The 26374-nt window shown below is 30.2% G+C and overlaps 2 protein-coding genes across 2 annotated transcripts; one reads left to right on the top strand and one right to left on the bottom strand.

Moving 5' to 3' along the window:
- Nucleotides 1–683: 683 nt before the first annotated feature.
- Nucleotides 684–5027, bottom strand: LOC109594857 (WASH complex subunit 4). Its single transcript, XM_020010143.2, has 13 exons — nt 4923–5027; nt 4576–4866; nt 4352–4524; nt 4078–4296; nt 3788–4024; nt 3562–3738; nt 3099–3510; nt 2808–3046; nt 2422–2756; nt 1881–2371; nt 1432–1830; nt 1188–1381; nt 684–1128 (listed from the first exon to the last, which is right to left on the bottom strand). Exons 1-13 carry the CDS (start codon nt 4972–4974, stop codon nt 1072–1074), a joined length of 3276 nt encoding a protein of 1091 aa, XP_019865702.2. The 5' UTR covers nt 4975–5027; the 3' UTR covers nt 684–1071.
- A 2366-nt stretch (nt 5028–7393) lies between these two features.
- Nucleotides 7394–25706, top strand: LOC109600764 (DE-cadherin). The gene is made up of 9 exons (XM_020016977.2): nt 7394–7995; nt 19139–19227; nt 19285–19761; nt 19821–21245; nt 21305–21985; nt 22111–22753; nt 22814–22950; nt 23010–23352; nt 23815–25706. Exons 1-9 carry the CDS (start codon nt 7923–7925, stop codon nt 24273–24275), a joined length of 4329 nt encoding a protein of 1442 aa, XP_019872536.2. The 5' UTR covers nt 7394–7922; the 3' UTR covers nt 24276–25706.
- The last annotated feature ends 668 nt before the right edge of the window (nt 25707–26374 follow it).

Raw genomic sequence — 26374 nt, 5'->3', positions numbered from 1 at the left:
ATGAACAGAAAAAAATATAGTCCATCCAATCCTAAGGACTTTGAACCAAACAGCTAATGCTTACTGTACCTAATTATAATGCAACCTACATATATTTCTTACTACTGAAAAGGTGAGAATTTGCCGCTTCCACTAATAAAAGTTGCACGCAGCGTAACTATAATTTCAATCTTGAAAAACAAGAAATTTTAAACTTTGTGAGTATGGGTTAGGTGGGGAAAAATCGATGAATGAAGATGAGACTAGTTAACTAATTTCCAAGATATGATTAAATGATAAAAAACTTAGTTTGCTAATTCAGATAATAATTTTCTAGTACATTTGTTACACTTTTAGAAATATTATATATATATATATGTTAGCTTACGTCATCACCTTCACCGATGGACCGATGCGACGTGCTCACATCTATTTAGACTAGTTTTGTTTTATAAGCAAATCTGAAGTATTTGTTTACATTTAATAATCGGGGCAGTTCTTAAGAAAGAACCAGGCAGTCAAGCTTTAGATGTCGAGGGTTAAACTACGTTTGTTGTAATAAAGCGTATTATTGTGAATTTAGTGTTTTAATCAAACTAAAAAGACAGATTAACAGTCGCTAATCTATCATATATATATATAGTATAGTATAGACTCTGTAGCTTGGGAAAACATAAGCTAAATTAAAATAAAAAAATAATGAATAAAATATAAAACGATTTATTAAAATAAAATAATTTTTGGAATAAACATAACAATAATACTTTTTGATATAGTTAAGACAAAAACTTGAACACAACAGTCAGTGTCAGTTGTATTATGTAAAACATTTGTTCATATAAAAAATATCTTAAATGTTAGGCATCAAAAATTAAATATTAATATATAACATATTTAACATCTGATACCACACTTACGTTTATTTTAATTTATGGCTAATAGTTATTGAATATACATTTTCAAATAGTTCTGAATATAAAGACACTTTGATGTTAGACATCTTAGACAACTTGAACATTATATGTTTCATTTTGCCTCTTATAATTTTAAAGCATTACATTTAACAATATTTATTTGTATATATCACAAACTTTATGATTGGAAAAATAATCTGGCACTATTAAAGCTGTAATAAAGCAGTTGGAATTCCTGTAACAAAAAATAACGTTGTACAAATATGGCACAATATATTAGTTGATGAGGTGAACCTTTTCAAAGGTGCTGATACGTTTTTCCGTTAAACTGAGAGTTTCTTTTAATTTGGTATTGTCGTTAACAGAAGAAGCCCTTTGTTTATCTAGTTTCAGTCTATCATTCTTAAACTTTCTCTGTATTGAATGGAACCAATGTAAAGAACTGAGTTGACTCTCTTGATCCAATAGTTCAATAATATAGGCCAAACCTAAATTCGAAACTATTAATTGAATGGTTACTAAGAAAATATTTTCTTACCAAGAGCAAAGCCATCATCAGTAAAGGCACATTCAGTTTTATTTTTCTTGTTCAGTCTGTCCTTGTTGCTTAAAGAATGTTCTATAAAATTTATTGTCAAAGGTGGAACAATGATATAAAAGTTCTTTAAATGGACATTATTCTTGTTTCGGACACTAGGTACAAAAACTTTTACCAAAAGCTTAAAGTACTCAGTTGCTTCCTCAAAACTCTCCACAAAGTTGTCCAAGTCATTTTTGACACCATCTGCGGCGACTTTTGACAATTCTGGCAAATTATTATCATCTAATAAGGTCTTTAGCTCATCTATGCCTTTTAAGTCTGGTATGAAACAAGTGCCATCAGCTAGACATCTTCTACCGCCCGACCTGATCAATCTGACGTAACCCATGGCATTACCTAAAAGTTGTGAATTTTAAAATTCCGCAAAGATATTTATATAAGTCTACCTATGTGAGTGATAACTTTTCTAAAAAGATCCAAATAACTCTGCCCATTTTGATTTAATCCCAATTTTCGTATACCGAAGTGAAACTTTTCAGCCCTTTCATATGGATACATTTGATTGAATTCATTTTTATGTTCTGCAAAAAACCGCAAATCCTTGAGCAACCTGGATTTTATGTGTTCATCAAACATAAACTGAGAAAATATATAAAACTGTGTTCTTAAATACTGATAAGTGAAATTAACAGTCGTGTTCATAATGCCAAGTCCGTGAGTCCTAATCGAATTTGCGACGTGGGATATGTTTATAGTGTTTAGATGTTTGTTATTGCTGGATTCTTCAATAAACACCTGCGTGTTAAGGTTATAGAGATATTTGCTGACAAAAACGTTAATATTTCTCATTATCTCCAGAACATCCAAGCCTTGTTCCAGAGTTTGCATGGGTAAATTGTCATCAACCGTCTCCAAGCCATATTGTAGCAGAGCCAACCTGGAGAAATGATTATTTAAATATTAATTACACACATTAAATAAATCTACCTTCGCATTTCACCATAAGTTTTCCAGTTATGGAGGACAACAGTGGTGAGGTTGTAAAACATCCCGCTCAAATAATGTTCAGTTTCGCATTTAATGTTCTTGTATTGATGGTTAATTGCGGATGGAAGGAATTTATAAAAGTTTAATGGGAAGTAATTTTGAATGGGATCAAACGGTGGTAGTTCGAGATGCTGGTGTGTCTGCAATCTAAGATTCGTTTCGACGATTTGATTAAGCGGCGTTGTTACATTTAATTTTAATTCAGAATCATTTTTCTCCCTTAACTTCTCCTTGTCGCATAGTGATGAGCAATCAGTTAAAGCACTTAGTATTAACTAAAAGCACTTAATAAGGCAAACATATTTCCTATAAATACGTGAACTTACATAGCATCTGGCGATATTACATTTAGTGGACATAAGTTTAGAATAATAAACAGGTAGCAAATAAAGCTGATGCCAATATATAAACGACGCATCACAGTAATTATTGAGAAATTTTTCAAAATATGATATTACTTCTAACTGATGTATTGCCAGTCTTAAACTAAATAAAGTATCAGTAGGTAAACCACTCGCTGACAAGGCCAAATTCGCTATGATAAATCTTTGAGAGGTGTTGGGACCTAAATAAACATAAATTAATTTCCACACATAAAATACATGAGCATTTACAACCTTTAAGCGAATGTTCACACACATTCAATGATGACAAGACATCAAGTTGATGTTCTTTATAAGATTTCTCTTGGGTACAATTTTTTCTAATGTTTTGCAAAATGGTTAATGCTTTGTAGGATAATTGTTGAGTCAGCATTATTAATAAATTAGAAAGGGCACTATAATTTCTCACAAACAAAAGCTCAATTCCTTTAAGTAGCTCAATAAATTTACACAAGGAGGAAAGCACTGATTTTGTCATGGTAATAGGTTTTTCTGTATGTATATTAATTAATAAACGAATTTGTGCATTTAACTTGTGAGTAAATTTCAGAGTATCCAGGAAAAGATTACATATTTCCTGTAAGTTACTTGGCTGTAAATATCTTTTTTTCGTTACTCTTTCTATATCAATCATCAGACAGCATGCCTAAAAATATATTATAAACAGAAGAACTTTCTTAAACAATGTTAAATGTACCTGAGCTAAAATTAACTGAGAATCCTTAGACAGAGCTTGATATTTGTTAGTTATATGCTGAATTCTATGTATGTCAATACTTTTTTCGTCTATAAATTTATTAACAGTTTGGACATGCTTTAAGAAAAAAGCTTCTGGATACCACATTATATTTCCCACCAAATTACAGGCAGAAATCTAAAAGAAAGACTTGCAAAAGACATTATTACATCTTAACTATTTTTACCTTTTTGTTAATCTCAAATATTCTCCTAATAATTTTTTTGTCAACATTGCCAAAAATATACATTGAGAACACAGTTATTACATTCAGTTGCATCCACATTTGATTATTACTAATATTATCTTCGTCTCTTTCAAAATCATAAAGAATACAGTTTATATAAGCAATAAACTCTGCATTCAGACTACAATTTTTTAACACACCTATTAGTTTATCTTCTAGGAAGCATTCAAGAGTATCCTGAAGAAAGTAAACATGTTTTTTATATTACTATACAAGGACCTTAAATTTACCTTAAAAATCCTACTAGACATTAACTCATTTTGTATCCTTACAATAACTTTTTCAAATAACTTGATATTCTCTTTAGATATGTTGTATTTGGAATTGTGTAACATATTTCTAACACATTTTCTATAGAGTATTAAGTGCTCTTGTAAAGCTTGATTTTCAAATAAAGCTTCTAAAGTAACTAAACAAACCAAGAGTTTTGAAAAGTGATTAAGCATTTCCTGCAATAAAGCATAACAACAACAAAGTTTTTTGTAATATGTTTAAGGGACTTACTGTAAAATTGCATGTTGAGGTTGTTGTATAATACCCTTTACCAAGAATGCAGCTTAATTGCTTCAGCAACAAAATTGCCACTTGTTGACATCTTTCCACAAAACTGAGGGCTTTTTGCAAAGAATCTATGACTTTACTCACTGATTCAATGTTTTCAATATTACTACCACCCTCTAAAACAAAAATTATTACTTTTCAATCACATTAAAAATAATAATACATACCTTCATTTCCATATAAAACAAAATCATTATACAAACTCTCACTTTCCTTGGCTAATAAATTAATTTCTTCGCATATAGCAGCCAAACTTCCAAGAATTTTACTCAGTATCTTGTTGTCTGAGTGCACTAGATGCAGAATTGGAATGCATTCGGTTGCCTCGACAGTCAAAATAATTGGCTTATATGTAACATTATTAGTGTTGCTTAATTTTTTCTCATAACTACTAGTGTCCTCAACGTATTTATCCAAAAAAGCCTTGTATTTACGTAACTGATTTTCCGCTATAATTTCTGAAACAATAAACGTGAATTTATGTAAAATATTTGTGTGTTACAAAGTGACTTACTGTGAGTCTCTGAATTTAGTTTCTTCTCGGTAATATTCGAAGGTTCCCACATATTTATTGTTTAAAATATAGACAATAATACGGTCATTCTATAATTATTTACTTCCTTTGACAATTTAGGTTATGTTGATTTTATTTTTCCGTGATTGTCAAGTTTTAAGGTCAATTCACACGTCTTTTAATTTCATTCTATAATAAATTCTAAAGAGAGATTAAATGTATAAGATTACAGAGAAAATATATATTGAATCATCATATTAAAAGATATACATAATTATTATATTATATATTATAAAAAGTATATTTGTATTTTTTATTTTAAATTCTTCAATAAACCTTAAAATTATGACAGTTAAAGGAACATATCTCAACTCGATTCGGGAATCCCCTGATGTAACTTGAAAAATGCAGTTGCTCTCCCAGATAAGTGATAATATAATAATATTCATTAATGATTAATTAGAATCTTTAAAGATCATTTATTATAAAATAATATCGATAAAGTAACTTATTAGATCATGTACTTCAAAATATAAAATAACAAGGACAATGAGAGCTTTTTTAAAATGAATTCAACAGCGGCAGAGTATTCTACTTTTATTATTATTATTATTATTATTATTATTATTATTATTATTACACAAAATACTTTATAAAGGGAAAATTGTATGTATTGATTAGATAAATTAAATAGTATTTTATGGCTGTATTAATTTTATATTGCACTTATTTACTTTTTCTATTTTTTTAAACATTCATTTAATTTATGACAATGACACCTGACTATAGACAGTCATTTTTTTATACATTAAAAATTATTCTGGACAAGATTTATTGCATTTATTATATTCACTTTAATTTTAGTGAAACAATTATAAATAACTATATTAACAAGAATGTGATGCATATTATTTTCTTGTAATAAAATTTATTACATGTATGAAAGTCACCATATAAAAATTCTATATAATTATTAATCATATTTTTTTATATTATTAGATGGCTTAATAATATATATTTCTATATATATAACATTTTATCGATGATTAACTCATTCAAAAGAATTGATAAAATAATCATTAATCATTGTAATTTTTTAATAGATGGAATAAATGTACAGTCGAGGCCCCAATCTTCAGAGATCATTTCTAGAATGGAGATGGGTCAAAATTATAAAACAAAAAGGATATTATACAAAATGTATAATATATATAACTTTTATAGAATAAGAATATAATAGTTTTATAATACTATATGAAACTACAAAATAAATTAATATTATTTTAAGAGTTTACAGTAAATAAAGAGTTATGGCTAAGATATTTGACATTTTAAAAAGTTACTATAATAATGACTACTACTGTATAATTCTTAAAGTAATAAAATAATTTTAATTAACATAAATTTTATGTATCAAATTTATATTGTTACTTTTAAGTAAAAATATTAATACATTAAGAACATCTTAAATATTTAATATTTTTAATACTTAAACTCTTATGTTTTTATACGATGATAATGTTAATATTCACCATTATTAATTTTGTTACTGTGTAAATTATTTTAAATTAGTTTCCGTAAAATACTACATAAAAATATTGATTTAGCGTTTGCTTATATTCTTACAACAGTATTCGTGGTGAAATACGTTACTGACGAATGAATCAGTACGATATCTAAGAAAAACGTGAATCATTCATTTTACAATCCGATTTCTCAGAACTGACCGGTACATATTAAACAACGCTCCGGTGGGATATATACATAATAATAGATGGCGCTTTCATAAATTCCGTTAAATAAAAAAAATAATAATAATAAAGTACAGGAAAAAGTAAATAAAACATCATATCCAGAAGGAAAAGGTCACATTTCATTGTAAAAAAATGTTAATACATAACAAAAGCTTTGCTTTCATGTTTTTGTTCGGACAATTTAAAAATATATAATAATATATATATATATATACTGAGTATGTAGAAACTCTAGAATAATTGCTAAATTAACACTTATCTAATGCATTCGTGGCTATTTTTATTAATAGTAGATTATGTTGCTCAAGTAGTGATAAATAATCGAATATATGCTTGTTTATTTATTATATTAATTAATTTATTGACTATCGAAGAACACCTTACATATTTAGTGTTTCAGTTATCTATCGAATAATTCAAATAGTTGACAACTATGTAATAATTCCATGATTGTCTCCATTGTTGTAACAATTTAATATTATGCATGCCTCCGAATATATTCATTAAATGACATATATTATACTGATAGAATACAACAGCACTTTACATTTTCGGCTTTCCGATTATTCTCGTAATTTTGATTTCAAATTTCGTATTACGTATTACCAACTCTATGTCACCACCACCGCTACCATATCGCTTTGTTATGCTCCGTGGATTAGCATTTAGTCAGATAGTTTGGTTATTCTCCGGTACGCTTACTTGGTGTCAGACGCACGCCTCCGGTTGGCAACAGTGCCCTACCAACAAACAGGCACTCCTCAAACAGTTAGTTTTATGCTACAAGTTTTCGTGCTACAAAGAAACGTGAAATGTGCGGTAACGTGAACGTCCATTCAAACAATTTCCCATTATTACACGTCGTTTAATTAATATAAAAATTTTCAAATAACACCGAACAGGTAAAACATCAGTGACATCTACACGGCTAGTGACTATTTACGACCGCAGTCTGTCGTGTAAGCCCGTTGGTGAATGCTTTGTGCCTTGTATTTAACAAAGTTGACTGAAAAGTGTTAGAAAGTGCCTTAAAATCAGCAAAACAACAGCAATATTGTGCCTAATATGTGTTTACATCGTTGATAGCCGCAACAGACGCCTACAACGTACGGACTGGACTTGGGAACAATTTAAATATGTAAACATAGGTAAAAACCTATTGTAATGTTGCCGCATACTTTCAGTGCCTTAAGAACGATCGTTATTATTTGTGACTGTGAAGTGTTTTAGTTTTTGTTACGTCAAAATGAAACTTTTTTGTTTATCACTGGGTGCACTCTTACTGGCGTCCACAACTTTTTGTATTGAAGAAACTAATGGTAAGTTTAAAGTTCCAGGTAAAGAAACTACAGTTACGTTTAGCTTGGGCTCAATTTATCACGTGTTTCTACCGACACTTGTTGAATTTCGGCAATTTACTTATTTGTTTTAACTTTATCAAAAGATTATATTATTTACTTACCTTTTAATCTGTATAAACTTATAAGAAAAATTGAATTATTGTTATGTGTATATTCATTTTAGCAATATTTTTTATTAAAAAAAAATCGTGACACATTTTTTAATGGTCATGCATTCATGTGGGAATCTTTATTATTGTAATCATTTTATGTGAACCAGATTATTTCCCAAGGTCTCTCTTATTGCCTTTAATTAGCTGACTTGGTATTGTCATTTGAATACCTTAGTTTTCCACTCTCGTGCCTTTTAACTTCTTTAATCAATAAATTAACAGTAAACATGCTAATCAACACACCTTTTTAAACACTGCAATTATAAATTCATGTAAATTATTAATATTTAATTCTCCGATTGCTTATAAAGCTCTCTTACGTTCAATGTATTTCCTCTGTACATTATTGAAAAACAATGGGTGTGTTCATAATATTTTCTATACGATTTTTAAACTGCATGAGCGTGTTCTATTTGCATCTGAAATGTGTATAAAAAGGAGCTTCATTCTACTTTTCTGTGTTCCCTTTAACAGGCTCATTGTTAATGTCAGACTAACAATTTCATTTCAATGAAGTTTTGTTAGTAATTCAATTCCACAGAAAACATTGAATATAATCTTATCATGGCATTGTTTTATTAACAATAATTTAGTAATCGTCATAAATGTCGCAATCAATTTATTGATAAAAATGTATTAAAAGTTTATAATAAGAAAGGTAAATATTGGAAATTGTAGTATTAAATTTATAAATTGACCTACAAATAATTATTGTTATTAAATACCTTTTAATAACGAAATGCAAAATAAAGAAAATGTTTCATTTATTACATAAATCACATTTGTCCTAGTTTTGTAATAAATCTGATGCATTTTCTATTGTCAGAGTGAATATAATTATATACAGTGTGGCCCACGCCCATACAATTAATTTTTTTTATTTGGGCTGTAAAGCATGAAAATATATACTTATAGGCAAAATGTCACGTTTTTTACCCCAAAACCACAACTATAGGGTAATTTTTTAAAATGAATCATTTTTAATTTTTCCACAAAATTATAAATATGCATAAATTTTTTATGAGATTTTATATGCAGTCATTTTACGGAGTGCTTGTTCCAGTGGTGTAGTTGAAGTTTCTATAAAAAATTTGATAATACGAGTTCTTCATTTTTCATGTCTAAAAATCACCCTGTAGATTTTGGTTTTGGGGCAATGAACGTGACATTTCCTCTACAAGTACATATTTTCATGCTTCACAATTGAAAAAAAAGTTTGTTAAAATCGGACAAAAAGTACAAACTTTATGAGCCTTCAAACTAATTTCACGTTTCAACTAATAATCCATCAATAAAGTGCTGTGTTTATTTTACAACATACAATGTCTGGAATGTAACGATTTTGTAATAATTCTAAAAATAAATTATTATTGTTGCACCGAATAAGTTTCAAGAAAAAGTCGAGAAATACTTTTGTGAGTCACAGGTTTTGAGAAAATCCACTTATGTATCTACACAAATGACTAACTGGCAACTTTTCCTTCCGTTTGTGAGTCACAAAAGTGTCTCTTAATATTATTCCTTGTAAATAATAAGGACTATCTCCCGTGACACAGGATGTGTTATATGTACCAATATTGCACATTAGTCATCAACTTATAGTCTTTCATAAATGAGTGTGCGATAATTTAATTCCACCCACGACTCTTCATTGATTTCGGTGACGCACGAAGTAGTACAACAACAATATGTGCTGTAATATTAGTTTAGCACCGTGAATTATTTACGTATAATTAATACGTGTTCACTGATAATCTGAACTTCACGTTCGAACGGATTCATGAACAAAAATATTCAATATGCCGTAAAATAATACAAGCATATTAATTCTGTTGTAGTCGAGGCCCATATTACTCATTATTAACTTGTTACTTAAATAAATGATTCATATGAACTGAGATTGGATGTGTAAACTGTATATGGGTAGTAGTTAGCTTAGAAGACCATAAACACTGGGTCACCAATTAAATTTGATTGTTGAATTGACGATCCGAGGTTCAACAAAGACCAAGAGTTATAAGGGCGTGTACAATAAGCACAATATGTTGTCTCTATTGGGGTATCGATAAAACGAATATGATAATAATTATCTAAATTTGTTTTATATCGTAATATATTGATTGGTACTGATAAAATATTTTGAAACAATTATTTTACCTTATTTGTTATATTTTATTATTTTAAAAGTTATAAAAGAAATTTTAAATATCTATAATTAATATTAATATTATTAAGTAATTATTATTTTTGTAGTAAATAATTTTAGCACCGTAATTCAAGAACTTTGTTGAGTTGAATTGATTAAAAGTTATAACTTTTATAACTACATAAAATTTCTTAAACTGTATATCAGTTACGTAGTTTTTTAATAATTTTAAAAATGTATTTCATAGATTAAATAATTAAAATTTATGTCAATAAATCGAAGATCTATCTAAATTTATCTAATTTTTTTATTTCCTTTTATGTAGTAAAATGCTGATTGATTCTTATAAAATGTATTAATGAAATATGATTCAACTTCTTTGTTATATTTTACTTATTTGATTTATGTAGTATGTGTACAAACTTTCCAGCATCAAAATTAGTGTCTTTACAGACATTTTAGTTAGACCTTCAGTCTATCAAAATTTTTGGAAAAATATTAATAATTCAAAAACTATACAAATATACAGGGTGTTCTATTGAAAATAACTCAGTTGACGTTACTTCCGGCGAAACCGGAAATGAAATTTTGTTTGAAATGGATTAGAAAAGTGGTTTAAGTCAAGTAACAGTTGCTATAAAAATTTCAAATCAATATCTTTTCTGGTTCTCCCTAAAATTCTAATGAATAAGTTACAGTTATAGTTTTATAATATTAAATATTAAAATGACCTATAGAAAATATTTTTACTAATGAAATACAAGAACTTATTTTGTTGTTAGATTGAATAAATTTCAGTTACTGAATATAATAAATACAAGCAATACTTATAACTACATAAACTGAGTATCAGGCATGTAGTTTTTAAACATTTTTTGTATGAAAAAAAAAATATATATAAAAAACTTTAAACAATGTTCTATATTGCTCCTATTGGTGAAAATTTAAATTTATCAGCAAAACGAAGACAGTTCTTTATCATCAAAAATGATATTCGTTAAATTTGTATCGCTTTGAACAATACTGATAAATGGAATTAATCAAACATGTTTTATCTCATTTTTTAAATCTAATTTTTTATTTGTATAGTAATATGTACATACTTGGTAAAAGCTAAAATCGATAAAATAGATATTAATAAAATGTGGGTAATAACTTGTTTACCTATAATGGCGGTTTTTAGAGAGATAACACATTTAAAAGTAATTGAAATTCCTCGTTCAATCAGTGTGACAAACATTTTTATCGTTTTTGACATTCACACTAACAGTTTATGGGTTTTTGTAACTTAACTTGAGCCCTGCACAGACATTAAAGTTATACACGGACTGAAATCGATATGTGGACTGTACTAATTAAAAACCATGGCACGGTCTCATAGTAAAGCAATTAATGCATCCGAAAAATCTATTGTCACATCAATTTTATGGTGGACGACCCGTCTAGACAACCAGGAATGTCCCCCAACCCCAGAAATATGAAATTAAAATAATTAGAGTTCAAGGACCTAACATTCAGGTGCATTACCATAATAAAATATCCGTGTACATTGTAAGTAATTTCTGTTTTCCCTTTTAACCGACGGCTGTATATCCGTAGCGATGCCCCTGAGATAAAGCCGTATTATTTTTTTTTATCTCACACGGTGTACATAGAGAAGACGACGTACAACGGAAATGCTCGACTAATCTCATATTTTCTGAGAAGCACGTCGATGATTATGACCCAAGGTGTGCGTTTCGTACGGTTTGTGTTTGAGAGATTCTCGGAACGCATATAACACTTAAGCCGAGATGTACGAGCCTGCGAAAGACGGGTCGTATTTCGTCGCAGGCACTTCACTTTGGCATTTTGATGATTCAAAATCATAATTAATATCATCAATTTATTCACCATAAAAGTATTTGTCTAAATTGACAAAGAATGTAGATTGAAAGTTATTAATTAATATTTTATTTTCATGACTCATTAAAAAAAATTGTAATTTTATTAATTGATAGTTTTTCTATATTAAATAATTTAAGACGTCCTGCATACTAACGAAATATTACATGCAGGACGTCTTAATGCAATTTTTAATAGAAAAATCATAATTTTTTAGCCGTGACAAGATTAATAACATTTTTAGTTTTATCAGCGTTTTTATGTTTCAGCGGTTATTATTTTCTATTTAAAGTATTATAGTATAAAATAATGTCAGTTATCTTCACAGTTAGTAATTGATAGTTTTTCTGTATTAAATAATTTAAGACGTCCTGCATACTAACGAAATGTTACATGCAGGACGTCTTAATGCAATTTTTAATAGAAAAATCATAATTTTTTAGCCGTGACAAGATTAATAACATTTTTAGTTTTATCAGCGTTTTTATGTTTCAGCGGTTATTATTTTCTATTTAAAGTATTATAGTATAAAATAATGTCAGTTATCTTCACAGTTAGTACTGAGAATAGTGTGTGTACTGAATTTTTTATACTTGTAATTAGTTTCTCGTATAACTGTCCAGTAATAATCACCTAGCATACCCTCTTTCCAATAATCCTGATGCCTTATTTCCATTGTAATTAAATTTTGGTGAAAATGTTCACCTTGTTCAACAGGTCTATCTCTTACATTAGACAGGAAATGTATTTTTAATGATATATATTGACACCTACAGCACAGTAGGTTTAAAAGTAGTAAATTCTTGACAATCTTCACATAATTATCGAGTGTATTGTTTCCGGAAAAAGCATGAACAAATGACAACCTAGATAGTCCATCATTTTTACACAAATCTGTCATTTTTCTTCATCGTTTTATGGATTTGGGGTGTTTATGATGTTAAAAAAAACAGTTTAAGTATAACGGTGATAAAATATTGAAATTCAGGATTCTTAACAGAAGATTTAACTCCATTGACTTCCATAAGAGCTGGATTATCAATATTTATGATATGCGATATAAATTAAAAATATTAAATCATTTTCAAATAGAATTTTTTATACATTTCAAACTGATAAAATTAATAATTAACAAATATAAATTAAAAATATCAAGATAATAATTAATATCAATTAATTGGGCAGTATTAAACTTCAAACTATTTGAAAAAATAAACAATTAATGAATGTAGATTCAAAATTATAAATAATATCAATTCAACCTCGATTACTCTCACAGTTTATTCGAAATTACTAATTTCGTTAATTGGCAGCCATTTTTCAGTGTGATATAAATCTTTCAAGAACATCTTTTACACAGAAGAAGTGTTGCAGCAGCGATTATACATATTTAAATATACAAAATTATTTAAATCATTTTTAAATTGAATGTTTTATACATTTGAAACTGGCAAAATTAATAATTAACAGATATAAATTTGAAAATATCAAGATATTAATTAATATCAATTAATTGGGCAGTATTAAACTTCAAACTATTTGAAAAAATTAACAATTAATGAATGTAGATTCAAAATTATAAATAATATCAATTCAACCTCGATTACTCTCACAGTTTATTCGAAATTACTAATTTCATTAATTGGCAGCCATTTTTCAGTGTGATATAAATCTTTCAAGGACACCTTTTACACTAAAGACATGTCGCAGCAGAGTTTATACATAATTAAATAAATAAAATTATTTAAATCATTTTCAGATTGAGTGTTTTATACATTTCAAACTGGCAAAATCAATAATTAACAGATATAAATTTGAAAATATCAAGATTATAATTAATATCTATTAATTGGGCAGTATTAAACTTCAAACTATTTGAAAAAATTAACAATTAATGAATATAGATTCAAAATTATAAATATCAATTCAACCTCGATTACTCCCAGAGTTTATTCGAAATTACTAATTTTATTAATTGGCAGCTATTTTTCAGTATGATATAAATCTTACAAGGACACCCTTTACACTAAAGAAACGTTGCAGCAGAGATTGTACGCATTTAAATAAAATAAATGGTTTAACAAAAGTTTATTGTTAGTTTTGTTAAACATTTTGAAACTTAATACTACACAATTCATTTACATTATAATTTTTATATTTTTAATTTATATCAAAGGTTTTAAAATTTATTTATTTAAATGTGTACAATTTTTGCTGCAACATTAGAGTATAGAGGAAAGTGGCTTTCAGTTAAAAAAGTTACTAATTTTATCTAAATTTCTTTTTTTGTAGTAAACAAATTTGCTTAATTTAAATGTAGTGCTTAAAATAATTTTGTCAGGGTAGTCCAGAACAAATTAATTGAAATCATATTGTCAAACATTTTTGACGAAATAAAAATCTGGAGATTTAGGACGATTAAGGAAATATACAAATATGAAATTGTTGAGGAACGTTGAAGTTTATTTGTTTGCCATTCAATTTATCATCATATTCAATACAATTTTAGCTTTGAATTCGTTGTATTTATACAGTATGGGACAGCAAACAAACAACAAAGCATGGCACGTCAGTTTTCACGACTCCAGAATTGAAATAATAAATAACGGCCAGCGGCTGTTTTCGCAATATACCAGTTGAGTTAAATATTTATACATGATATATAATATTATATAAAAACATATTTGCGGTACCGTGAGATCATATATTAATAATATATTGACAAGGGTGTGCTTATCTATAGATAAGGGTTAAGCGTTCCATGAATCGTTATCAGATCTATCTTTGTCCCCTCCGTCTTTAAACAGATAAAATATCGTTAATTATCATACGCTTAATAATGAGACAGAAAGACGCTTAGCGAATTCATCATTTTCCACGTTTCGTATTACAACATCCTGTAGATTGTCGTGCCTACAAAAACCGGTCACAATGCAGTTAAAAGTGAACAATAACACGCGCGCCACAGCTAAATTTTCTATTCTTTGTTTCCTAAATTTGTGAACGTGCTTTTTAAAAAATATATATACACACGATAACACAATGCACGGGACATGATTCATGTTAAACCATTTAGACCTCAAAAACTTTCGAGATTTAGATGACACAATCAATAGTATTCGGAGACGGGAATTTTTCATCCATGAGTCACTCGACGGGCTGCGGTGCTGAGGACATATCTTAACGTTTCGTCGTACTGCATATTATTCAGTTATAAATAACAATTGATTAATTACGGAACGTAAACTCATTGACCTTTACATTTCTAATCTCGTTTAAACGCCAGCATTGTTACACTTAAAGGTTCCATGACATGTTAATTTATCAACGATTCCTTTAAGGAATTTTAAACAATTTCAACTGGCGTTATATCTCGGTATGTTAGTTGAACTACATTTTCGAAACCCGTTAACGATGTGCTAACAAATGCAGCCAACAAAAATGTTTCGCGTGTTTACTGTTACAATTTAATTGAATGGGGTTTTACTGGGAGTTTAAGCAATTTAATGGACCCGATGAATTGTATGACTTTGATGCATTACACATTTAAATCATTTATCATTCCGAGAAAACACACAAGGATATGATTATTTATAAACTAAACGATTAAATGATTCATAAACAATAGCCAAGTGTCCAATAAAAACCGTTTACTTGGCGAATGCCTTCTCCGTGCACTACAAAACATGTCTTTCACACGTTTCCCGAAGCTGTACCGCCGAAACCATTTAATATTTGTCGCAGTAAAAATTAATTGCCAATAATTGCTCGTGGTGACAAATTACGAAATTGTCGCGATAGCATTTAAAACGTACCATTGTTGTGGGTTGCTGAAACAATGAGTAAATCAGCAAATTTGTTTTAGATTATTTAGTAAATATCATAAATAAAATATTGTTGTGAAACGAAAATTGCGATGTGAACAAACTGCTGATCTTGTGTGCCAGGAAATGAGTCATTTGCCAGGGATTCCGATTATAACAGCATTTCCCATTTATAAAAACGTCGAGGAATTCTGGGGAATATTAAGAAAACAGGCAACGAAGACGAATATCGGCTGCGCCACCGGGATTATTAATATTAATTTACATAATTCTAAATAATGATTTACAAAACAAGATTAGAGAGTTGCCACAGATGATAAAAGAGAAATTTCCAGACGGTCGACGGTCACGACGAAATTGGGGTGGTGATTAAAAGTGTCTGAGACGAAATATGACCGTCTTTCGCAGGCTCGTATGTCTTGTTTAAGTGTTATGTGTGTTATGTTTATAACATGCTGGAAAATTGCTGGCTGTTAATAAAATAAATGCCACACAGTTTTATCAATGGCAAAAAATTTATTTAGCTACAATTGGCCTAGAAATATGTAATATATTCAAACTGTTGTCATTTTTATTTAATTTTTTAAAAAGACATTTTAGGAAAACTCTTGAGAAAATATTGAAATTCAGGGCTATTAACAGAGGATTTAACATAACTCCATTGACCTCCATAAGAGCTAGATTAACAATAATTATGATAAGGGATATAAATTAAAAATATTAAATTATAATTAATATCAATTAATTGGGTATTACTAAACTTTAAACTATTTGACAAAATTAACAATTAATGTAGATTCAAAGTTATAAAAAATATATATCTGTTCAACGAGTTTCTCTCTCACAGTTAATTCGAAATTAGTAATTTCAGCCTTTTTTTAGTGTGGTATAAAACTTTCAGACACCCTGTATATTAAAAAAGTGTTGCAGCAGATATTATAATTAATTAATAAACAAATTGTTTACATAATTTTCATATAGAATTTTTTATATATTTCAAACTGACAAAATTTAATAATTAATAGATATACATACATACAAAAAATATCAAGATAATAATTAATATCAATTAATTGGGTAGTAATAAACTTCAAACTATTTGAAAAAACTAACAATAAATGACGGTAGATTCAAAATTATAAATAATATCAATTCAAACTCGATTACTCTCACAATTTATACGAAATTATTAGTTGTCAACCAATTTCAGTGTTGTATAAATCTTTCAAACACATCCTGTATACTAAATAAATGTTGTAGCAGATATTATACACATAAAAATAAATAAATTATTTACATTATTTTCAAGTAGAATACATTTCAAGCTGGCAAAATTAATAATTAATATAAATTAAAAATATCTAGATAATAATTAATATCAATTAATTGGACACTACTAAATTTCAAACTATTTGAAAAAACTAACAATTAATGAAGGTATATTCAAAATTATAAATAATATCAATTCATACTCGATTACTCTCACAGTTTATTCGAAATTAGTAATTTTATTAATTGGCAGCCATTTTTCAGTGTGGTATAAATCTTTCAAAGACATCCAGTATACTAAACAAATGTTGCAGCAGAGATTGTACGCATTTAAATAAATTATTTAACAAAATTTAAAATTTAAATAAAGTTTATTGTTAATTTTGTTAAACAGTTTGAAGCATAATCTACACAATTCATTGATATTAATTATAATTTTTATATTCTTAATTTATATCAGTTAATTTATGTAAAGATTTTAAAATTTGTTTATTTAAATCACTGCTCCAACATTTCTTGACTATATAGAAAATTACTAATTTTATCGAAATTTCTTTTGTTGTAGTAAACAAATGTTGCAGCAGAGATTATACAGATTTAAAGAAACAAATTATTTACATCGTTTTCAAATAGAATTTTTTATATATTCCAAACCGACAAAATTAATAATTAACAGATATGAATTAAAAATATCAAGATTAATAACAATTCACCCTCGATTACTCTCACAGTTGATTAGAAATTAGTAATTTTTTTAAATGACAACCTTTCAAGGACACCCTGTATATTAAAGAAATGTTGTAAAAGAGATTTCACGTTTCCAACTAGCAAAATTAATAATAAATAATAACAGATATAAATTAAAAATATCAAGATAATAATTAATATCAATTAAATGGGTAGTACTAAACTTCAAAGTACTTGTCAAAATTAACAATTAATGAATGTAAACTCAAAATAAATAATATCAATTCAAACTCGATTACACTATTCGAAATTAGTAATTTTGACGGCCTTTTTTAGTGTGGGATAAACCTTTCAAGGACATCTTGTATACTAAAGAAATGCAGCATAGAATGTACACATTTAAATTAACAAATTATTTACATAATTTTTAAATAGAATCTATCTAAAAAATTTTAATCTGTTATTAATTATATTATTGTTGCTCCACATAATTAAAAAAATTCAAAAAACACGCTTATCTGTTTCAACACAAATTAACCTGTTGAATATTTTTTTAACAAAAATACGACGAAAATCACCTTATTAATTAAATAGTTTCATTTTTATCTAATAAATATATAGAACAATGAAGAAATTACGAAGAAACCATAAGATAATCGGTTTTTATCAAAGTACAATTTTATAACAAACAATTTGCTAAATCTAAATTATATAAAGTCGTTTTATTCCATTGACATACATAAATATAAAGGATTAGAATTTAAGTTTAATTTTTAATCACATTAAATCTGAGCAACGGTTAATAAATCTTTTGGAGACGCCTTGTATATTAATAAAATAAATATTTTTGGAGTTTATGTATACTAAACTTAAGAAATGTCGCTGATGGGATTGTATACATTTAGATAAACAGTTTGTTTATCATACTTTAACTCTTAGGCTTTTATGGTGCCATAAACCAATCAACACTATTTTCAAAATTAGTCTATGTCGACAGATTAAGACATCAGTAAACTGATTTTAATTAAAGTTAATTAACACAATTACAAGTAAATATTTTTATTTATTTACCCTTTTATATATTAATACTAAGACTAGAATAAATCAGTTAATAATTATTTATTCTTCTCTATTTTCAGACAAAAATCAAAAACCAAGTTTTAAAAGTTGTTCTATGTACAAGCCCGAAATCGAAGAAGAGCAGCCACGTGGTGAATTCGTTTTACAGGTAAGTCCGAGCTTGAAGGGAAACATGAGCATTTTCGTTAACAACACATTTTTATAGGTGAAAGCAGAAGACGATGATCCTCCGGAATCTGGCGGGACGATAACGTACAAAATAGTTCAGCGAGTGGGTGAACGAAAGTATTTCGAAATAAACAACAACACGGGTGAAATCACGACCCTCATCCAATTCGACAGAGACGAACCCGCCAGACAGAAAGAGGTTTATTTGACCGTACAGGCCACCGACAATGGCAGGCCACCGTTGGCCGATGTTTGCACAATCAAAATCAAAATCCGCGACGTCAACGACAACGATCCGAGTTTCGATACGAGCGAGTACAGGACCAGTGTCGCCGAAGACACGAGAGAAAATTCGATAGTTGCCAACATCTTCGCATACGACATAGATGATGGAGAAAACTCCAAACTGTCGTACAGCCTAGCAGAGGAAGCAAACACCGGATTTAAATTTAAAGACTATTTTGCTATTGATTCTGAAGTAGGAGTTCTGAGGTTAATCAAATCAGTGCGCGGGGTAAGTCAATAAATTGTGTACTAGTTGTCCCAATAATTGATTATCTTTTTTGTGTTTAGATGAAGGACAAGCAAATGCAGGCGACTGTCTTCGTTCAGGATAACGGAACGCCTCCAAGACAATCACAAGCATCAATAGTCGTTAAAATAGTGGGGTCAGATAAACGGGCTCCGACTATTAAAGCTTCCAACACTAGTCTTCAGCTGGAAGAAAACTTCATTGATTACTCAGCTCCGTTGTTTAAAATAGAAGCTGAGCCAAACATAGCTGATTCTAATGTCATCTTCGAACTGGTGAAGGGCAAAACCGACATAACAAACAAAGATCAAACGTTTATTTTGGACCCGAAATCGGACAACACAGCCGAGATCAAATTGGCCCGACCATTGGATTACGAAAAAGTTACCGAGTACACCTTAACTGTACGTGTTAAAAACAAAAATCAAATGGAAACCACTGCAACTTACACCGTTAAAGTCCTGGATGTTAACGATGAAGTACCTACGTTCATTGATGTTATTAAAGGCAGTGTGATTGAAAATGAAAAAGCAGGTCAACAAGTCATGGTGGTGAAAGCCGTCGACCAAGATGGAACCTCCGCCAACAACATCGTCAAATACAGCATCGATGGTGATGGTGAAGACCTGTTTGAAATCGATCCTGATTCAGGAACAATAACGTCCAAGGATACATTCGATAGAGAAGAAAAGGATTTGTACCACATCAAAGTTAAAGCTTACGACAATTCGCCGAGTGCCTTATTTAAAAACAACCTACCCAACATCGCATATCAACAGTTTCAAATCACCGTCGAAGATAGAAACGACAACAAGCCCATTTTCACCCAACCCACATATTTATTCGAAAAAATTTCAGAAAAATCCGATAAAGGTTCAGTCATTGGTGAAGTTAAAGCCGAAGACAAGGATACTGCCTCTTTGATTAAATATAAAATCGAGGACGGAGACCCAAGCGGAACATTCGCCATTGAAGAATTAACCGGACGTATCAAACTTGCTGGAAAGTTAGATTTTGAAACGACCGAAGAATACAAATTGACCATAATAGCTGACGATGGATTTTTCAACGACACAGCCATCGTTATCATCAAAATTTTGGATGAAAATGATGAGTTGCCTCAGTTTGAAGAATATAATAAGACTATACAGCTTGAAGAAGAAAAAGAATATTATGATTGCATACTAATACTGAAGGCATTTGATCCTGATATTAAAGACAGAAATGCTGATCAGAAAATCATATTTAAAGTCGACGAAAATAATCAGGATTATATCCAAATTGATAATTCTGGTTGTGTGAGGATAACTAAGACTCTGGACAGAGATCCTCCAGATGGTGCCTCAACTAGACAAGTAATCATTCACGCTTACGACAACAATGGTGTGGATCCCACTCTGTCATCTTCCACAGACTTCAACATCGAACTTAAAGACATCAACGACAACGCTCCTTATCTCAGTATTGTGAGTAATTCCGCACACATTTTACATCTAAAGTATTAATTGTTGCTTTATTTCCGCAGGTGGAGGTCGTATGGAACGAAAATCACCCACCAGGGAAAATAACTACTTTGACTGCGAACGACAACGACAGCATAGAAAATGGGCCCCCGTTTAAATTCAGTCTTGGCTCAATATCGGCCGATCTTCAGGGTAAATTCGAAATTAGGAACGATGATGAATTGTACGCTCTGGTTGAGTTTGACCGAGAAGAAAGGAAATATTACGACATACCGATAACTATTGAGGATTCTGGCAAACCCGAGACACAGATCAGCTACAATAACAACCTTAGAGTCATAATCGGTGACATGAATGACAATCCTGCTGAAGATGGAGAAAGCGAAATATTCGTATACAAATATGAAGGTCTGCAGGAAGATATAGATATTGGACGTGTATACGTAACTGACCCAGATGATTGGGATCTTAATGACAAAACTTTTGTTCAGACTGACCTCTCTGAGTATTTCTTCTTAAGTAAAAACGACAACGGTATGATAAAAATGAGGTATACTACTCCAGAAGGTACATACACTCTTAATTACAAAGTAACTGAGACCAGAGAACCCGTAATTCCAACTCATACAGTAAATGCTAAGGTTACTATTCAAATCAAGTTATTGCCGGAAGAAGCCGTACGGAAATCTGGCTCAATAAGGCTAAAAGATACTACAGCAGAAGAATTAATTGAAAAGAACCAGGTAAGTTTTATACAAAAACCAAGACGTGTAGCACACATTACTCTTTAAATTCAAAAGTTTATTGTAGCGTTTTCTCTTTAAGATGCTCTGTGAACAATTTCTCAGTCGAAATAATTATTTTACAGGGTGGTATCAGCAAAAAAGACGCGTTCCAATTCGAAATAGCGAAAATATTGAACACATCAAAGGAGAATGTGGACGTGTTCACAATTTTACCCACACCAAATCACAAAGACATGGTTGACATTCGTTTCTCCGCTCACGGCTCCCCATACTACTATCCAGAGAAGTTGAACAACCTCGCCGTCAGTCATCAGGCAAAGCTGGAAAACGATTTGGACGCCACGTTCTATATGATCAGCATAAACGAGTGCGTCGATCCTAATCAATGTCCTAACGAGGATTGCTCAAACGATTTGATCATACATGAAAAGCCGGCTTTCGTTTTCACAAACAAAACATCTTTTGTTGGTGTAAAAGCGGTGACTATTGCGACGTGCAATAAATGTCAGAATCCTAAGCCCGTTAAGGAGTGCTATAATGGTGGGACTTTGCTGGAAGAGACGACGTGCCAGTGCCAAGCTGGTTACGAGGGTCCCAACTGCGAAATACTGGGAATTGGATTCTCAGGTGGCGGAACTGCAGTTTACAAGCCCTTCAATGCTTGTAATAATACGGACATTTCGTTTTTGATATCACCTGACACCAAAGATGGTCTGGTCTTTTACTTGGGTCCTTTGGTTGCCAAACAAGCCGAGTTATCTAAAGGTAAAACTATTTAATAATAATAAGTGGGTTATGTAGGTTATTAATGATGATTATTTTCAGATTTCATATCTTTGGAATTGCAGAACGGTTACCCAATAGTTAAGGTGAATTTGGGTAACGATTTGATCAAGGTGAAGTCAAACAAGTCTTTGAGCGACGGCAGCCAACACAAAATCAACATCCATTACACCACTAACGTAAGCACGTCTACAATTTACTTATTTAATCAATATATTAAAAATTCAATAAATTTCAGGACGTACAACTCGAAGTTGACGACTGCAAAAGCAACTGTATGGGATGGAAGTCATTCGAAAAGGAGAAACGACTCATCCGAACGAACGGCCCTCTTCAGTTGGGAGGCATGAAATTCCCGTTCCAAGAGGAAGCTAAAAGCCTATGGTCGGATCCGCCATTGATGGACAATAAGTTCGCGGGTTGCATCAAGAACTTTACGCACAACGGCCAACTTTACAATCTTGGTCAACCTTCCGATTCCGTCAATGCCATGTCGGATTGCCAATTTTCACTTAAACAGGCTGTCACCCTAGGAAGGGATTCTCTGGTTGCCATCCTTGTTTGTATTGCTGTTATGATAGGTAAGAGAGTTTATGATATAAATTTTGTACAAGTACTCTGTCATAGACTACTTAAAAATGTTCTTTTTTTCAATTTGTAGAGGAATGGCTGACGAATATTTTAAACCATATGTCATAGCTATGGAACTTAATTATGAGTAATTTAACATAAAAAATATATTTTTTCGTCTTCCTGTTCACATTTTTCAACTTTCAAGCAAGTTGTTCTTAATACTGCATTCTATAGAGTCTTTGATGAACAGATTTTTGATGTGATTTTTAACTCTCTACAGACTTCAACTTTAATATGGTAAAACCATTTTGAAGGAGTGAAATTCTTCTACATTGTAGAGGAAAGACAGTCGAATATTTTAAAACATTATATGATATCATACAATGAACTTGTGATTTGTGATATGATGTTTAGTATAAATTTAGTATATGAATGAATTTGACTAACTTATTTGTTTTCTAATGTTGCAGTTCTGATGCTAGTATTGGTGGTGTACCGTAGAAAACACGACAGCATAGAAAAAGAAATAGACGACACACGCGAGAACATAATCAATTACGAAGACGAAGGTGGCGGCGAAAGTGACACCAACTACGATTTGAGCGTCTTCGCCCGTAACAACGAAAACCTGTTGCAAGCACCGAACGACGTCGGCACGGCGGACATCGGTAATTTCTTGGACAACAAGAAAGGCAATTGCGACAAGGATCCGGACAACTTACCATATGATGACGTGCGTCATTACGCCTACCAAGGCGACGGCAACAGTACAGGTTCCCTGTCCTCTCTGGCCTCCTGTACGGATGATGGCGATTTGAACTTCAGCCACATCTCGAGCTTCGGACCGCGGTTCAGGAAGTTGGCTAACATTTACGGTGAAGACGAGGACGATGAGGAATCGGAGAACGGTCATGAGGAAGCATGGTGCTAATGATAATCAAAATATAATTATTTGTACTTAAACTGTGTTTTACCAAAGATAACTCATATTTTTGGCCTGTAAATAATTTTCTCCGACTGAAGTATTAAGCGCATCATTTATGTATTTCTATGCAATCCTAACGATTTAAAACGAACCCAACTTCAAAAAAAAAAACCCAGTTATGATTGTATTTATTTTTTTTTAAATTGCCGTATTTATTTTTGTTGTTGATTATGTTCTATTTGTACGAACAATTACCTGGTTTAAACGTTCCTATTTATAAAATCAGGCGGAACAAAAATTGTTAATTTGACATGAAATCAAAAAATATAACGGAACTGTGTTAACGACAAATGTGGTGCCTTTGAATCATTTATATTATTTACAGTTATGTTAGAAATTAAGGTTGTTTAAACCTAACGAGTGTCCTCGTTGTTTTTGTGATTCATAGGTTTGCGCAAACAAATATCTCTACGTGTGATCAAAGATTTTGATAATGCAGCTAAATTGCTCAGTAATTGCTATTGTAAATTTTAAGAATGACTATAAACAATTGTAAAACACTTACTCCGTTTATCAGCTAATAATTAATTTCATTTATTGTGATTTTAGTTAATAGAACATGAACGGTCCAATTGTTTTGAATGTGTAATATAGAGAAATGCGAATGATTTTTATTAAAATCCCATGTTTGAATGCTTTTATAGTAGTGTGCCTGTTTTTATATTGACTACATCGAACGTTGAAATCATTTTTATGTATTATAAAAGCATTCACAATAGGGATTTGAAATATATAATGTGATATACAGCAGGTCGTGAGTGTAAGAACAATATTTTTAATTTAAGACTGCTGCAAATATTTAAGCTTACGATCTGTTCGCATTTGTTTTTGGGTTCTTTAGGTAGATAAACTATATAAGGAGAAGAGTTTTGTATTAAATACGTCAACGTAATGTTTGTACGTTTTGCTCTACTTTTGTAATGATTAGTAATATACAAACATAATTAAGGACATAAATTCGTTATTTCTTTTATATAATAATGCACATTGTTATATAAATCTATATATTTAAAAGCAAGGTGTATTTTTATAAAATGTCATATACACATATATTTTAATAAGAAATAATTTACGGAAAATATGCTTTTTATAAACTTAAACATTCCTTATATGTTACACGTGATGAAGTGGCAGCCATAGGTAAAGTATTTTTTGTACTTTAGCTAATAAAGAAAATGGTTAAATTTTTAAATATTGTTTATATAATTAAGCATTAATTTTTGTGATTAAATACAATTTGTACTTTATGGTTAATCATATATTTTAAATTATAGTATTATTTAATTGACATGAACAACATTTATTATAAGTATATTTGCATAATTTTGTACATTCACTGCCATCTTATATTTAAATAAATTAGTTAAAAAGAAATAAGATTGCTTTTTTCTTTCCCATTTATATCCCTCCTATATCTGCATATTTATTCCTTGACCACTAAAATGTGCTGCTATCGCGAAAAAGATTATGATGCCTTATAGCCCATTCATATTTAGACCGACATGTCAAATTTCAGCGTGGTACAGTCCTTAGTTTTGTTTTGACAGCTGATTTTCGGTTACGTGTTTGGCATCATGATTTTCGTTCTCTCGTAAAACATTATTTTTTAGAGGCAAAACGGCGGAGAAAACAAAAGAAAAGATGAATAAATATTATGAGGCTAATTCTCCTTCAGGTTACACCGTGAAATATTGATTTCGAGGGATTGTCATGGCATACTCTTCGGGGATCACCTCGAAAAAAGTCCGAAATCGCTGCGAAACGGCCTCACATGAAGGAAAAAACATTTTGGTTTTGCAAGACAATGCACCGGCACACAAGAGCATCGATTTAAGGCTCCAATTGCTTCCCCATCCATCGGACTATTATCTCTTCCCAAACTAAAGATGGGTAATTAATAAAAAATTCAGCTCGCGGAGGAGTATTTTACAGACCTCCCGGAAAAATATTTTTTTAATTTTCGGACAGGATCAAAAAGTTGAAAAATCGCTGGAATAAGTGTATCGATATAACAGGAAGCCCTCTAAGACAACTATATTAAATAA

This window comes from Aethina tumida, chromosome 1 (assembly GCF_024364675.1).
Source record: "Aethina tumida isolate Nest 87 chromosome 1, icAetTumi1.1, whole genome shotgun sequence".
Lineage (NCBI taxonomy): Eukaryota > Metazoa > Arthropoda > Insecta > Coleoptera > Nitidulidae > Aethina > Aethina tumida.
The sequence above is the reverse complement of the archived record's forward strand: the minus strand, read 5'-3'. Positions and strand labels throughout refer to the sequence as shown.